General features: G+C 36.3%; 4 protein-coding genes across 10 annotated transcripts in view; 3 read left to right on the top strand and 1 right to left on the bottom strand.

The window, feature by feature from the left end:
* LOC124633845 (liprin-alpha-1) overlaps nucleotides 1–3054 on the bottom strand; it is a 139136-nt gene extending 136082 nt beyond the window's left edge. For 2 of the 6 annotated variants that reach the window (XM_047169205.1, XM_047169208.1), the window contains exon 1: nucleotides 2353–3053. In XM_047169205.1, the coding sequence (XP_047025161.1) occupies nucleotides 2353–2601 (249 nt within the window). In that variant the 5' untranslated portion in view covers nucleotides 2602–3053. Of the gene's footprint in view, nucleotides 1–2352 lie in introns of all 6 variants that reach the window. The other 4 variants (XM_047169207.1, XM_047169204.1, XM_047169206.1 and 1 more) reach the window with 3 other exon arrangements.
* A 1176-nt stretch (nucleotides 3055–4230) lies between these two features.
* Nucleotides 4231–6858, top strand: LOC124633813. The gene is made up of 5 exons (XM_047169164.1): nucleotides 4231–4363; nucleotides 5445–5498; nucleotides 5576–5656; nucleotides 6037–6273; nucleotides 6633–6858. Exons 1-5 carry the CDS (start codon nucleotides 4301–4303, stop codon nucleotides 6783–6785), a joined length of 588 nt encoding a protein of 195 aa, XP_047025120.1. The 5' UTR covers nucleotides 4231–4300; the 3' UTR covers nucleotides 6786–6858.
* A 630-nt stretch (nucleotides 6859–7488) lies between these two features.
* LOC124633975 lies at nucleotides 7489–9923 on the top strand. Its single transcript, XM_047169368.1, has 5 exons — nucleotides 7489–7575; nucleotides 8474–8533; nucleotides 8640–8711; nucleotides 9048–9284; nucleotides 9734–9923. The coding sequence occupies exons 1-5, from the start codon at nucleotides 7537–7539 to the stop codon at nucleotides 9884–9886; spliced, it is 561 nt and encodes a 186-aa protein (XP_047025324.1). The 5' UTR covers nucleotides 7489–7536; the 3' UTR covers nucleotides 9887–9923.
* A 1132-nt stretch (nucleotides 9924–11055) lies between these two features.
* Nucleotides 11056–14369, top strand: LOC124633824. Of its 2 annotated transcripts, XM_047169186.1 has the most exons (6): nucleotides 11080–11148; nucleotides 11229–11386; nucleotides 11478–11531; nucleotides 12227–12301; nucleotides 12411–12647; nucleotides 14177–14369. In XM_047169186.1, the coding sequence occupies exons 4-6, from the start codon at nucleotides 12227–12229 to the stop codon at nucleotides 14306–14308; spliced, it is 444 nt and encodes a 147-aa protein (XP_047025142.1). In that variant the 5' UTR covers nucleotides 11080–11148; nucleotides 11229–11386; nucleotides 11478–11531; the 3' UTR covers nucleotides 14309–14369. The 2 variants fall into 2 exon arrangements, with proteins under 2 accessions (XP_047025141.1, XP_047025142.1); XM_047169185.1 differs by lacking the exon at nucleotides 11229–11386 and having other exon boundaries at nucleotides 11056–11148.
* Nucleotides 14370–17396: the final 3027 nt, after the last annotated feature.

Below are 17396 nucleotides of genomic sequence, written 5' to 3'. Positions count from 1 at the left end.
AACAGCGAGGAATAGTTGAAGGTTGCTTGCTCAGGGGTCGGTTCCCATAAGGTACGCCATCTTTAAACTTTTTGAAACAGTCATGTTTGTGCTGTTTCTCACAAACAAGGTCCTTTGCTTAATTTGTATCGGAATGGAATCAAAACAGCCTGAATGCAAATCACAACAGATGTAAACGGGAGATGTGGGCGAAGAACATTGTTTTTGGCGTTGTTTACGTCATACTCTTAAAATGTTTAGCAATTTGGTGATTTGAAGTTCGTAATGGACGATTGGAGATGTTTGGTAAATTGAATTCAGCTTTGCTAAATACTATTTAGGAAGACTTTGATTAGAATGGAAGAGTGTAGTTAGTGATTAGATGTAGGAGTGATACTTCTTTACTACTAAATTAATGGTCCATTAATTTCAATCAGGAGATTACTGTGTACAAAATGTGGCCTGTACAATCATATTAAGCATGATAAGGAAAAAATCATACACCCTGTGCGCTTTAAAGTATTAGATTGAACCACATTAAACCAAGCTTTTGTTACACCTGCAAACATTTTACCTAATCTAATCAATAACTTTTTTATTAATAATTAGTCAAACCGTAAAACTCACTGTGACTAAATTTACAAGCCATAATTAAACTATTAATAAATGAAAAAATTGAGAGGATTGTGTAGCTAAATTGTGTAAATTCCAATGTTTGTTAATAACATGCAAAGCTTTGACAATTGTTGGTCAATACACTGAGCTAGGATAGAGCATCCAATGTTTCAGACCTCGGTTACAATTTAATGGAGTAGATAACACTGATTAGTTAAATAGAGGCTCTACACACTGGAATGTTAAAACATTATCATATACTATGTGTGTACATTACATTATCAGTCATGACAATTTTACATAGTATCAAATATGTTACGGATTTTATCATAGTTTATAATACGGTTGGTAACTGACCTATCATTATTTCAGATTTTTTTTAAATAATTTCATGTACTTTTAAACAACTTCCAAAAAAGGAGAAGTTTATTGATTCAAATGTTTGTATTATTTTTTATGTTTGATTGCATAGATCATGGCTGTTTTTGAATGAGTATACAATTGCGTCTCGTTATAATAAACTGTGGATAATTATGACCTAGTTAGTGAATCAGAAAATATTTTTATTTCACAATAAACCACATTAGGTAAGATGTCCATTGTAAATGTAAATTGAAGAAATTAAAATATCGAATGAAACCAAATTAACACAATACAAATAGTAATTAATACAGCCTGGCTGGAGTGAAGACATATTTCATTTATCAATAACAATACAACCTACTTTAAAAATAGAAAATTATATTAACAAAACGTGTTACATTTAATTTAACGTTTTAAGATTACAGCAAACAATACATGCAGTTCTTCATCTCAGTAGTAGGAGGTACATTTATTTTATTCTGTTCCAGTGGCTGAGCATTATGACTGCGAGTTTCCTTGACACGGTGTGCACGGTTACTAGTTATACTCATTGTTACGTTGCCACGGCATAAACTATTATTTAAGATAAAGTATGAACATGTATGATTTATATTGATTACAGCATTCTTACTTGTACCATTTGTTCTTGTTAACATTCCTTATGTATAAAAATGATATGGTAACTTTCTCTATAGCTGTAACAATACAGAAATCAGTCAAATGATAACTTATTAAATACCTAATTTTGAAGACATTTCTTCATTCATTCAGCAATAACTATCTTTGCTTCAAAAATTTAATTAGGAAAGTCTACATTGTGCACACATTTTCTTCTAGGAGAACCTTATCAGATCACTGGTTAAATCAGAACTGAATATAGGTAATTCAGTAAAGAAGAGTCTGTGATACTTATTATGTAGGCATTATTAGAAACTTAATTCCATTAAATAAAAACAGCTTTTATATCTTGATTCACTTCACATTCAAAAGCACTCTACAGATGATATAACAGTTCATGGAATTTAATAATCTTCTAGTCATTATTACAAAGCTATAAGAACAACAATAGGACATCAATACTGTAATTACTGTGATCTAGTTACAACTACTATGGTATATGTCAATTAAAATTAAGCAGTATTGTTAGATTAGTTAATTAATGGCTATTGAAAGATTGATTTTATAGCTTACTTGTAAGCAGTAGGTAATGGTATACTTTTGGGAAAAAAATCCAATAAAATTTGCCCAATATTGCATTACACAGAAAATAGTACACATGAACTTGAACATAACCCTAAGAATGTGTACATAGTTACCGTAATTGAGCAGTACCTGCAACATAAATAATATCCGCCTTTACATAAGTAGCTAGACATTAGCATTCAAGTCACTGACCTGAGGCAAATTGGCGGCGATCTGTCTGTGCAGCGAGTCGCGCTCCTTCTCCACCTCCTTGAGGCGCAGCTCCGAGTCCCCCAGCCGCTCCTGTGTCTCTCGCAAGCTCTCCACCAGCTTATCTCGCTCATCCAGCATAGACACCATCAACTGCTCGAAATTCGCATCCTCACCGGATAACTGCGAACTCCTTTGACTGATACTGTCCTCCGATATAGTGGGCATCACGTCGCACATCATATTCCACATTTTAATTTAACATCAAACCAGAATACTTATCGTACACGACACACCGAAAAACACAATTTCGATCACCGTTTTATTACATATGTCCCGGCACAAACGTTACCTAAAACTAGCGCACTTAACGCGAGCGAGTTGTTTCACATCGTCAGTACATACGTATAAGACATTAGTCAAGAATTCGGGAGACATTCTAGTTCGATATTTAGAAAGACACACCTAAAAATCGTAATCCTACGATTCCATACTATCATGGCTCAAGCGGCATGTCTGCCATCTTGGAATGGAACGTCAATCAGAACAAAGAGTAGCACTAAAGATAATATTCTGTTTGCAGATAGGACAAACCATTGCACATTCAATTGTAATTTTATACTTTTTAATATACCTTTATTCTTTATATCTTTTTGTATTTACTAATTTAGATGATGTTTCTTTTCTATGAAATAGTAAAACATAAACAACGAAAAGCAATAAGCAGATTTATTTAGGTAATTTTCTGCGTAATCGTTGTTGTCAATGTCACATTATAAGCAGTTATTTAATTATTGATGAATTCGAACTTTTAATGAAAAGTCTTTAACAAAAAACCTTATCATTTTTCATTCTAGGTATCGATTTTATGAAAAAGGTTTTATTGGCAACAGAGCACAAATCGAAAAAGGCTCGGAGGATGATGAGAGCACATTTAATAAATCGAATCGGCCCATTAATGCCTATCCGAGAAAATTACAAGCTTATAGTCTTTGCCATAGTTTACTCGTAGTGTCGAAAGAGGTCACCACAGTCCTACAAATGAATGAAATTTACAAAGCAAGCTACGCACAAAATATAAATATAAAAAATATTTTTTGTCTAGGTTTTATTAAAATGTATTACTTTCAAAAGACCTAAATTAAAATAGGGAAAATAAAACATTTCCATACAAATAAAAAGCCAATGAAGCCAAAATTAAATGTCCTGTAAGTCAGCGCCATCTAGCGGCGTTAACTCGTGGTTTTTGCGGCAAAGTTACAAATTGGCTTTTTAGGATAAAAAACTTATCTGGGATTTTCTGGGCACTGGACTAATAAACTGGTACCTACTCTGCTTTAAAAAAAAGCAACGTCTGCAAGGTAAACAGGACAGCTGCAGTTGGATAGTTATTTAAACCGCTAAGGAACTTCGTTTCACGATAGGTACTCATGGTTCTATAAGTTGTTCAAGTTTTTTTTAGAAGTTTGAATTGAAATAACACATGGTACATTACACAGTTAACTTCACATTATAAGTACGACAACAGAAAACGTTACAATTTTAGGCCTATTTGCTGTAACATTACCAGGAGCTATAAGACAGAATTTCAGTCGTGTCAAGTTTCCTTTTACATCAAAATTGACCCCTGGGTTTTCTCTTTCCGGCTAAATATAGGTACTGAATAAATTTTGGCCGAATAATAGATACAAACCTAATAATTTGGATATGTTACGGCCAAAGCCCACAATGCGGCTACACCTAGGTGGTATGCTGCATATGGCCGGTTACACTTAGGTGAAGCGGCACTTCGGGTTGTACACATACCTAACAGATATACTAACTGCGTAAACAATGATCAGCGGTGCTTGAAAAATGTAATACAGAGTATCTCAACCTTTGACGTCTGACCTAGACTGATTAACGCTGGTTACTACAGCATATCGTTTGTTCAGTCAACTACGTAAAGTTGATGAGATATATCGTGTTGTTCAACATGTTTAAATTGTTTGTCTTCCTCGCATTTACTGTAGCGGTAAGTTTACCATCTTTTATACACATAATAGCTACTCCAACTATCAGCAGAAAAGGGTTCGTAAAATATAATCCCTCAGGTATTAAAGTTTTCTCAACAAACTCGATTTAGAAGAACTAAAATTGTCGATGAATACCATCGTCAAAACTGATTGGACAAGTGCGACCATTTGGGTACTCCGTTATGGTTTTCGTTACCTTTCAGGATAAAGCTAGACCATTTAAGAAGAAATTTCTTATGGTAGGATGGGGCTCTTTTCTTATACTAGTACCTACGGAAAAAAGTTTCCAACGCAGTTGAAACCGCAAAAAAAAAACGCTTAATTAGGTACTAGTAGTAGCGCAATTGCCTAATCATCCTTTTAAACTATGTATATTTTGATAACAGCATGACGTCAGTGGGAACTTTATTTATATCTGTGACTGTGGATCAACAGGTTCATTAACTCTGCGTTATGTCCTGCCTTACCTACGCGATGCCTACTTATCATTCAATTAGTACCTAAGTAGGTCTACCACTGTTCACCTAGTTCGATATAGAACATGTTTATGAAGAAACCTTGCACGCTGCAATTATAGGTATGTTAAAGAACTAGCGGCGGAAAATGGCCGATTGGTTATTTGGTTTATTTGACAGTTTATTTTGAAGATAAACAGGGTACCCACTACCCAGGTAATCGTGAATCCAATCAAACTTTTAAGATGAGATATACCTACCTACTGTATCGGATCGTTGTGTAATGTGCGCACTGAAAAAGTTACCTATATTTTCATTATTTTCTTGCGAGATAATAATGAGAAAGAGGAACGACAAAAAGGAAGTTTCAACATTACCGAGAAAAGTAATTACAATATTTTAAGTAAGAAGCTGTTTAAATTGCAAGCGGAAAATGTAATTAGATATAGCGCTCAGGGAAACTGAATAATATATCTATCTCACAGGACTAGAGAATTTACTTCTTCTTCCCCGAATTTCATATTTTTATCCTATCACCTATTGAATTTCACTTCAATATTTTCAACCATAATCGCCTTATTTTTTGTGTAAAAGACCTACTTGGCATGATTTGTGTTTATTTCAGACCTGCTATGGGGCGCAAGGACAAGGCGTCCTTTGTGGTCCTCTGCCCAGGAGGGTAAGTGTAGTTTACCTAAAGCAGTAGTTTCACTGTCTGTCTACTAAATTATTAAATTAATATATTTAAATACACAGTTGACCAGATGTCTCAATATGGCGCCTGCAATCAGCGGCGAGATTCAGGAGAAATGCCATGAATCGCGTACTGCCACCGAAGTAAGTGCATATTTATTTCATGAAAATTCTATGAATATTTAATTGTAGCCCAGTTGGTATATTAGACGCTGAAGTATCATTTTGCTAACTAAAGTTACTAGACCAACCATCTAAAGCCCTAATGAGGGCTAAAGCCCTAAAGTACCTAACTAAAGTTAACTAAAGTTAGGTACTTTAGGGCTTTAGCCCTCATGGTCAAGCTGGACTGAAGTTAGCTAAAGCTTGGTACAATCCTTGGCTTCATTCTGATCTTCATCTTTTTAACAGCTGATATTCTTTTTATCGTTCAAATTTTTACTTCAATCTGTAGGTACACCCTTTAACTCCTGTTCTTTTTTTTGCTACTCATTAGTTTATCCTGAATATCTTATCATTTTCAGTGTGAAAGACTGACGTGCATCTTCCGCGAGTACAACCTACTAGACGGTACTGCAGTCAACAAGGACAGGACAAATGCCTTCCTGGACAACTACGTGAAACAATACCCGGTCTGGACTACGGCTGTCCAGCATGCGAAGGCTGCGTGTTTGGGCGACGTGGAGCTGAAGCCCCAGGGCATTGACCTCAACTGCCCCATCTATGATACCTTGCAGTGTATCTTCGCTAGCCTGATCAAGGTAGGGTGATGGAATAAACTAGACAAAATGACAAAATATATTTTTTGCGAGTAGCCTGTTTCTCGATCAATCCAACTCTGGAAAAACCTACTCGTATTGACCAAAATAACCTAACAGAGGTTATCATCCTTATTGCTTGTCCGAATTTGGCTTAGTAGGTACCTATTACCTACCTACTGACTTAAAATTAGGTAGTCAAAAAGTCATTAAGAAAACACTAAACTAAACTACGTCTAACTCACGGAGAACTGTACGGAGAACTGTAGTTCTCAATAATTATGTATCTATACCTACCTGAACAACTTTATTAGGTACGTCGAAACTTAGTTTTCTATGTTCTCTATTTTCTCATGTTCCAGCACGCGACTCCATCCCAATGGTCTACCACATCGGAGTGTCAGGGGTACCGCGCCTTCGCTGCAGCGTGCCCCATCTGTCCTGAAGACTGCTTCGCGGCCCAGGTGCCAATCGGCTCCTGTAACGCTTGCCTGACGCTGCCACGTAGCGCCTAGAGTTATTTTACGGAACACATAAAATAATTAAATCAAGTTTATTTGAATATACAGCATTGAATGAATGAAAAAATGTGACTTTTATTTTCTTTATTTACCGAAATTGCCAGTAGGTTCCTTACTTCACACAACTTCAAAGTAACTTCCACGTAGACTCTGTGAGGTCCAAACCTTGGACATTGTAGCAATAGATGTCAAATACAAATACAATATTATAAGTCAATGATACAATACCACTGTCAAGTGTCAATCAATATACCACTCCGTAGCAAAACTTTGCGAACCCAGTTTCTTTTAACTTTTAAATCTCACATGGGTAAGTCAGCGCCATCTAGCGATTACCACTTAGCTACAACAACTCTAGGTTTCCCTTTCAGTGTGAAAGTGTTCATGAATAAAAAGGACACATGCTTAATGTTTGAAAGGCTGGATCTGCAAATATCTGATGTAAACTTTTATCAATTTCCAACCGTCTTCGAAACGATGTCGGTTCGATGTGATACGTACGTAGGTATCTAGAATATAATAATCAGGAATCAAAGGAGTCTTCGTATGTGTGAGTGCGAGAATATAATTAGGTAGTATTTTTAAACTTATACAAAGTAATAAAAAATCCAAATTATATATTTATCAAATTCTTCTGACCTAGGCTGATTATTATTGAACATTACCCGACATTAAATTGTAGCATATCGCTTATTCTTCAGTTATTTGTACAGTAAAGCTGACGAGCTAAAGCGTGTTTTTCAAAATGTTTAAATTGTGCGTCGTCCTCGCCTTCATTGTTGCGGTAAGTTTCAAAAAAAATCTGATCAATATCCTTACTAATATAATTATGCCGAAAGCTACTTTGTCCAAAACCACAGTACCTACTTTACAAAATGATAGAAAACACAAAAACTAGTTACTGAAGGAATTTGAATGGAAAATAAAATCATGTTCAGGCTAAACCCGAAGGTTGCTCATTAATTAAGGGCGTTTCGCGAAAATGGGTCATTGTACAGTTCCTCAAACTGCTTGTGGATCAATAAACAATAATACTCGATTTTTTCACCATAAAAACCCACAATAAACAACAACGTACCTAGTTACGGGAAGACCTATACATTTCCAAAACTTGTTATTCCAGAGATAACCAGTTTGTTTTTGTTTTGCACCGTGATATCAGGCTCTGATACGGGATACCTAATTAGTAACTTAGTATTCTAATAAACTTATTTTGTGCTATAGTACTAAGAATACTTATCAGTATTTTGTCAAAAACGATAAGACTGAGCAAAATAACAAAATGGAAGCATTGGTAAATAAATAATAAGAATATTCTGAGAAGGTTGCTTTATAGCAAAGACTATTTACATTATGCTTTGTAGGTTTCATTTCGACTTTTGTCTATTAGGCCTTATTCTTGGAATAGTACCCAGTACCCGATTACGGCCACCCGCATACTGGGTCCTCTCACCTTGTCCTAACTACCTCAAGGGTTCTAAAACTTTTTAGTATGCTACGCAACTAATATTTATATATTACAGTTTCTCAGCTTTTCAGGAGGAACTGAACTGCTTGTATGGATATAGGCTTCCTACCTTCCTATACCTTCTTGATTTTACATCATTGGAGAATGAGAACTAAAGGTTCTATGAATTAAGTATTCTCAATTTTTTTAGGTTTTTTTTTTTTTGTAATTTCAGACATGTTACGGAGGAACTCTAGAGCGTACCTCCTCAACATGTGGACAAATACCCAGAGAAGTAAGTAAACACGTCTGCTATGTGTACGTACTTTGAACGTATTTTACGTCAGATTACTTACTTTCAATGATGAATTATCTCTCATAATTATTGTTCTTATCTTCAGTTAACCGCATGCCTAGACCTGCAGCCAGCTGTCAGTCCCGAGATTCAGGAGAAATGCAGAAGGTCAAGTGAGGTACGTATGTATAAGTAATGTTTTATCTTGATAACTTGTCATGAAAACATCTGCCTCCTATTTCAAAATATACTGGGGATGGGTTATTTGATGCTACTTATTACTCAAAATCACTAATTTTGTTCGAGGATTCGGTTCGTGGATCGAGTAATCTTTAATTTACTTGATCACAATGCTACCCCGAATGACAGATAATAAAAATCCGTCCCACATTTCAGAAAAGCCCATGACGTATTTCTCAAGCGAAATTTCAATGTTCTTATATAGCAGTTGAATTTCTTTATCAGCCGATGCTGAGCATAATAAATTAAAAAATATATCTAACTTTTTTTCCAGTGCGAAAGATTGACCTGCACATTCCGGGAATACAACTTGTTGGACGGTGCAGAAGTTAACAAGGAGAGGACGGCGGCGTTTTTGGACAACTTTGTGAAGCAATACCCGAGTTGGGAGGATGCTATCGATATTGCGAAGAGCTCTTGTCTGCGTTCCAGCGGCCTGAAGCCACAGGGAGTGTACCTGGACTGCCCGGTTTATGACATCATACAGTGTGTGTTCGCGAACTTAGTCAAGGTAAAGACACTATTCTACGTAAAGAACGCTTATTAAAAAGCTAAACTTTAAAATAAAGACCGACTGAAATACAATACTTTACTATCCAAAAAGTTTCGGCTTTTTGAGAAACCAAGTAGAATTGGGAACAGGGCAAGAGGAAGAAGAAGAATGTCATGTTTTATTCCCATCATAAGCTTTACAAGAATTTCTTTTTATTCTTTAGTAAGTTTCTGTTAAAAAATATTATTTACTAGCTTCCGCCAGCGGCTTCGCCCGCGTGGTGTGTTGATAAAAAGTAGCCTATGTGTTAATCCAGGGTATCACTTATCTACAGACCAAATTTCAATCAAATCGGTCGAGCCGTTTTTGCGTGATTGAATAACAAACATACATCCATACATTCTCACAAACTTTCAAATTTATAATATAAGTAGGATTCATTCCTAATTTCATACCATCTGTTTCAGAACGCCCTCCCATCCCAGTGGTCCAGCATGTCTCAATGTAACCACGCTCGCGAGTTCGCAGCGGCCTGCCCCATCTGCCCAGACGCCTGCTTCGCGCCTTTAGTGTCCATCGGCACATGCAACGCCTGCTCGCCTGTGCGTCGCAGCTCCTAAACTTTTCAAATAAAAACATACTTATTTACATACATTATCTAATGTTTTATTTGTTTAATTGAAGTCTTAAATTTTCGTAATACTGTGCATAATGTGCATTGTGACAACCCGACACGACCGGAGAAAAATCAATCGCAGGACCGACATTCTTCAGGCTCTCCGATGTAGGGGTGTATCAATCACCAACTTTCAGGCTCCGGGCTGCTTTGTGAAAGTCTTCTAAAACCCACAAAGCGATTTCCGACTCGGGAATCGAACCCGAGACCTCGTGTTCAGCAGCCGCAATCCATAATCTTGTTAAAATGTTGATATCCAGTGGATGCACCTCTGTTTATTTCTTCTAAGCCGATGCACCTAAAAATATTGTTTTTTGCTTATTTATGTTTTTAGATGTCAGTTTTATTTTTATGCATTTCAATTATACTGTTACCTATATAAGTGTAAAGTTATCATCAATACGAATATAAATATACTTAAATCAATAGTAAGCCCAAACCCGAGGTAGTTAATAGATAGGTAAGTACCGTTGTGGAGTTCTGTCAACTCTCTCTCGGTTCCATCATCAGTTTTAATTAGCTTTAAATCTAAACTGTTTTTTAATGTTTTCACACATACATCTGAGTGTTTAGTTTATTACCCTAAGCATGCCTACAACTTTCGAAAGATCAGGATTTCCATTATTCTATCCTGACCCTACGATTATGGGACTACCTGCAAGGTATACCCCATAAAACAAAAAAAGAATTTTGCAAATCTGTCTGCCTTTAAGTAATTGGTGAACATACATTACAAAAAAACAAAGATCCGGACGAATTGAGAACCTTCTCCTTTTCGGGAAGTCGATTAAAAATTAAAAAGTCCTTTTGGTCATTTAAGACTTAATTAACGATTGCAACCTCCCTTTTCAAGAAAATTATAATTAATTTCAAGAATTTTATGAAAATAACTGAAAAAAAAACTTATTTTTTTCAAAACTTATATGTATGTGACCTCCCTTATACGTACTTATTTATTTTTATAATTAGATATTACATTTTTTTTTGACGAACTGATTGTTTTCATGGACATAAAGACTTGCAATATTGTTATTTTACAACTGACCTGTAGTTTGACCTGCACTGATTAAATGATAAACAATATATAATAACTAATATAAGTAACCGTTTATCGTTTATACTTCAGTTGTTTAAGTAAAGCTGACGAGATCAATCCTTTTGTACAAAATGTTTAAACTGTGCGTCTTTTTCGTGTTGTCTGTTGCGGTAAGTTATTATAGTTTTATGAACATATGTACTAGCTTCTAACCGCGGATTCACAGTGAACTACTCCTCTGCGTCCTCAGGAAACTACTTCCCGTACCTAGGTAAGGATGATGCATTACATCGAAGCATTTATTTATATGAAGCAACGTAAAGATTGGTGAAGTTAGGCATCATTGCAGCAGTCACTGCAATAATTCCTAGACTCCATATAGCAGATTTGAGAAAACTTATTGACGTAGTATTAAGGTCTTACTTCAATCAATATTTTATTGCTTCTAATAACTCTTATGACTTCCATTTTAATGAAATTTCGTTTTTATTTATTCCAGTCATGTTATGGAGCGCCAGACCGCAGCATTGCTTGTGGCCAAATTCCCGCAAATGTAAGTTATCTATATCGGGTGTGTCGTTCATAATCACATTAAATTAAATGCGTTAATATACTGGTTAATATATGTCGATTAACACCAAGAAAAAAGAAAAATACGTGAAAATAAAAAAATGCATTTTTCAAACAAAGTAAATAGAATAAAAATGTGCGTAAATTAGAACACCATATAGAAGTCAGTCATTACAAACAGCTGAAATTCTCCCTTGAAAACTGACAGCTGTCAACTGATCAAAACATTCGATACTCCTAACTTTATCTCTGCTTTACACATGATGTTGTAAATTATGAAAACGAAAAATGAGTCCTGTGGCTAAATCACTTAATGGATTATGTTATTTTTTTTACAATTCGCTATAGAATATCATGAAGTACATGTGATAGAATTTAATGTGATTATGAACGACACACCCGATATATAAATGGGATTTAACTTGACTTTTCTAAAGAAAATAATCTATAATATAAAAATGAATCGCAAAATGTGTTGGTAAGCGCATAACTCAACAACGCCTGGACCAATTTGGCTAATTCTTTTTTGTTGTGTTTGTTATTGTCAGGAGAAGGTTCTTATGAAAAAAAAAATAGGGTAAAGTAGAGAAGTCAGTTGAAGGGAGCGAAGCCGCGGGCAAAAGCTAGTATTTAAGTAAGTATGTCTTATTTATGTCTAAACTTGTTTTTATTTTACAGATGAACAGGTGTTTAGTTCTGCCACCTGGCGTAAGTCACAACATTTGGCAGAAATGTGCAACCACACAGGGTGAGGTAAGTTAGAGAACAACAGTGTTTACTGTTAAAAATACTTCATGGCTTAACTTTGCAACTGTCCTTATCAGTCAGGACAGCCTTCTACCCATTAATTTTTCATTTCCAGTGCGAAAGACTGACCTGCACATTCCGTGAATACAATCTACTGGACGGTGAAGTTATCAACAGGGAGAGAGCCACAGCTTTCTTCGGAAACTATGCGAAGGAGAACCCGGTGTTCACGGCGGCTATAGAACATGTGAAGACTGAATGTCTTGGCAGTACCCCCCTGGAGCCACGAGGAATCAACCTCAACTGTCCTGTGTATGATGTCCTGCATTGCATTTACGCGAATCTGATTAAGGTAAGCTTTTCAAAGATGAAGCAATCTAACTAAACCATATTGCGCTCACAAACACACATGCCCAGCGTGGTCAGTATATATAGACATATCTCCCACCCGACCACTACGAGGTATTTGTTACAAAATAAAGTTCTGTAAAAGAACTATGTAGAAGAATCTCAATATCCAAGTGCTTTAAAAAAGGTAAAACACTTAAAATTCTTTATTGTGCATTTGTAAGAAGTCACCTTGAGTATGCATCACAAATTTGGAACCCACGCTATGACAAATATATTGATCGCTTAGAGAGCATTCAGAAACGTTTTATAAGATTTTTATGTTATCGGCTCAATATACCATACAGGTCAGAGAATTATATAAATCAATGCAAAAAATTCCACCTTCAGTCACTTGTAAACCGACGCCGTTTAGCCGACTGTTCATTTCTACTCAAACTGCTGTCAAATGAAATTGACTGCCCTAATTTATTGCAAAAACTTAATTTCGCAGTTCCTCAAAAATCTGTTCGGTTTAACCCACCTATATCAGTCCCATTGTCATCTTCGAACTATAGGCAGAATACATATATGTTGCGAGCGAGCAAGGATTTTAACAAATTGTGTAAAGAGTACTCTTTTGACCCATTCAATACCAGGAGTGCTGTGGTTCGTAGGCAACTAAATCACGATTTTTTCAAAATTTAACCTTGTATTATGTAACTATAATTTTAATACCTCATAGACCAGCTGATTACCTAGCTTTAAGCGTGTTATTCCATTATTATCCGTGAAAACCTATAATTGGCTTTCTGTTTCTATATATGTTTACAACATTGTCTTGTATAGCCGTTGGTTTTCCAATAAGTAAATAAATAAATAAATAAATAAATAAATATCCATCATCTCCCGAGCCTTTTCCCAACTACATATGTTGGGGTTGTCTTCTAGTCTTATCGGATGCAGCTGAGTACCAGTGCTTTATCGGATGCAGCTGAGTATAAGGAGCGACTGCCTGTCTGACCTCCTCAACACAGTTACCCGGGCAACGAAATACCCCTTAGTCCTCCTTCTCCGAGCCTTTTTCCCAATCATGTTGGGGTCAGCTTCCAGTCTAACCGGATTCAGCTGAATACCAGTGCTTTACAAGAAGCGACTGCCTATCTGACCTCCTCAACCCAGTTACCCGGGCAACCCGATACCCCTTGGTTAGACTGGTGTCAGACTTACTGGCTTCTGACTACCCGTAACGACTGCCAAGGATGTTCAATGACAGCCGGGACCTACAGTTTAACGTGCCATCCGAAACACAGCCAATGGTGTCTAAGATATACTTAGAAAGTACATACAAACTTAGAAAAGTTGCATTAGTACTTGCCTGATCTGGGATCGAACCCGTGCCCTCATACTTGAGAGGTTGGGCCTTTACCCACTAGGCCACCACGACTTTTTTACGAAATACCCCTTAGTAAAGAATCTCAATAACCATAGTATCCATGGGCATATTCACCACACATTATCGCCATATAAAGCAACAAATTTCTTATGTTCCAGCACGCGGATCCTTCCCAGTGGACTACGTCGGCGGAGTGCAAGCGCGCGCGCGCGTTCGCTGCATCGTGCCCCATCTGTCCTGACGAGTGCTTCGCGGATAACGTGCCCGCCGGCGCCTGCAATGCTTGCTAGTTATTGACACACCTAGACTGTATGATTTAATATTGTATTTAAATAAATATTTTTCTTAATACTACTTATATTTTCTTTAATTTATTTTAAGTTCTAGAAATAAAAGCTTTTTTATTTTATACTTTTTTTTTCTTTTATAATCTGGCGCTTAAGTTGTTAAGCCTTTTACATACTCTATCTATGTTGTTCAGCAGTTTTCGACTAGTAGGCCACTAGCACTTTGAGCTAGAATACATATCGTAATAGTATTAAATCCATGCCAGAAAAAGTGTTTCTAAATAGCTTCGACAAAGGATTCACGAAGTAAAAAACAGAGGATAGACCTCTGTTTTTACCGCTACTTAAATCTTTCATTTACTTATATAAACTAAACATTGCGACTAGGTACAACTCGCAAGTACAGTGGCGGGTACTTTACACATCCTACTATCCTACTATAGTTCGGCCATTCAGAGAATGCGTTCCTGACACGTCGCGATTGAACTGACGACGTAACTTTGCAATGGCGTTGCAGTTACGATAAAAATATTTTTGCTGGTTGTTTACCGTTTTAACAATTGAGGAGCATTAAAACAACATTATTATATCAATAATCAATGAATGTAGTTACGTCGTCAGTTCAATCGCGACGTGTCAGGAACGCATTCTCTGAATGGCCGAACTATAATATCCTACTAGGTTGAAATTTGGGATACCCTGATACCCTGGATTAACACATAGGCTACTTTTTATCAACACAACACGCGGGCGAAGCCGCGACCGGAAGCTAGTAGGTAGTACCTAATATTATGTACTTAATTTATTTCCGGACCAAGGTAACTAGATGCCCTAAGTAATATTTTCCGTTAGGCCCCAACCCTTTTGTTTATATGAAAGACTCGAAAATAAATCATAGTAAAATGTAGCCAAAGACTATAAAACCACTTGACTGCGCATACAGTGCCCCGACGCTCGCCAAACGTTAGTGATTTTGCGCGTACTATATAAGATCTGTACGATCCTTTAGTAGCGACCAAGTCTATGACCTGCGAACACGCTAAATTATTGAGGATTTTATTTAGTAAAAACTAAAAAAAATGCCTACATGTGCGATGAAATGGTGCGGGAAACATCCAGGATATCTAGTCACAAAAAGGATGGCATCGACAAGTATCAATACCAAAATTTGGCTTTGATTTAATTATATTGCGAAATACCACAGGGGTCTATTTAAATTGGTGGTTGGTGAACCGCGCTCACGCTCGTTGATGTCTTTTGGAAAAGTCCCTTTCTTTCATTAAGAAATTCTAATACGTCCATCTCTTTCTTGCCCTTTGTATTCCTATCGATGAAATTTGGGCTGTTACCTTTAAGGATGAAGTGGATATCGATAATAGTAAATTTATATTAATAAAAAAGTATGTTTTATTTTGGCAAATGAGTTAATTAACTGACCATAGCGACGTTAGAGGCAGCTGTTCCTGGTGCCTCCACAAATTACTTTTAATGTAATTTAAAAAAAAAAAAGAACATTTTAGACTTTTTAAGATTCCAGAAATATGGAAAATTGGTCCCCAACAAAATACAGTGTTGTTTACTCGAGGCACTTCACTCCCAATTGTTTTGAATATTTAAAACAATGCCGACGTTTATTTAGTTCAGCGATTCCAACAATGTTTTAGCCTATCTTAGTAAGTTTTTATAAACTTCATAATTTTGGAATAATTACATCTTGTACCTATTTAAAATATATCAAGAAATATGTAGACGTTCGATTATCGTTTTTTACCAAAAACAATCAAGACCCTAAAACATTAATTCGAAAAACTTATACTAAATTAATACATTTTAAGAATCAATAATTTTCTTGTACGGAGTTCTTTTTTGTAATAGAATGATTTTTATTAATTATTCTTATACAATTTTTATTGAGTATTTATTACTACGATGAAATACATTTTATCGATATTTTTTAATTGAAAGAGAGCAATCCCTTGCTGAGCGTACTCATGCAACTCGACCTTGAACTGACCAATAGTAGCCGCGGATTATGCCGCGTCCCCCGGCCTGCAGTGGTGAGTCGTGTTCTTAGAAGAAATTGGCGAGTGCGCTCTCTAGTGGTTATTAACTTTATGAATGTAGCCCAACCTGTATCTATCTACAGCAACCGAATGCGTGTACGCAACGTTTTGTTAGTAGGCAAATGCAAAAACAGGCGTGCCAAAACTATATATGTATATAACTTTTTGATGGTTGGCCAATGCAAAAACATGGGAGCATAGCAACTTTTTTATGCTTTGGAACTCAAGACTAAAACACAGAAAGACCCATAGAAACATTTCTATAATTTAATGTTTGAAAAAAAAAATGTGGTTTTAAGACCTAAGTACCTAAGTTTTAAGAAGTAGGTATATTGTAAACCGACATTTGAAATCTGTTTGTTTTCGATCGAGTGGTGCCCTAGAGCTGATGCCATAAGCCCTAAGCAATTGTATGTGGGCTAATCCAGGTCTGCTAAGGTTACTTAAACTAGTTGCCCTTACAAAGTTATATGTAGGTTATGTAGTGCAATTAGTATTTATCAAAAATTAGGAAGTAGGGAGATATTTTTTTCTGTTCGACAAGTGAGATGACATATAAGCTGTTGATTTGCATCCGTGCCATAGTCAAGGACGTAATTATGCTAATGATTCTCGACCCAAATCAGCAAAAAAATTGGTCGTCAATGTCATCTAGCCGTATTTAAACTTGGCGCGTGTGTTACTGACCTTAAAACCGTGCTGCGCCCTCACACAAACGCAAACACAAAGCATACGCAACGATCATTCATAATTTTCATTCATAAAATTGGATTACTTCTGAAATAAGCTACGACATTACAATGACAAAAAAAGCATTGCATATTAGCTATTTCCCGTCTACTGTAATTCCAATCGATTATTTACGTATTTTATGACCTCCTCCTGAAGTATGGCACAAATGCAAATCAACACCTTGTATAGAGCCCTGCCTCACTAAGACGCCATGGCGACGTCGCCAGCGGCACAGGTCTGGCTACTTCTGGCATCCAAATGTCGCCAAGTCGAGTGGCCATGGCGTCTCGACAGTC

The sequence above is a fragment of the Helicoverpa zea genome, chromosome 10 (genome assembly GCF_022581195.2).
Source record: "Helicoverpa zea isolate HzStark_Cry1AcR chromosome 10, ilHelZeax1.1, whole genome shotgun sequence".
Classification (NCBI taxonomy): domain Eukaryota; kingdom Metazoa; phylum Arthropoda; class Insecta; order Lepidoptera; family Noctuidae; genus Helicoverpa; species Helicoverpa zea.
Note: the sequence above shows the minus strand (reverse complement) of the source record. Positions and strands in the feature narration are given on the sequence as shown.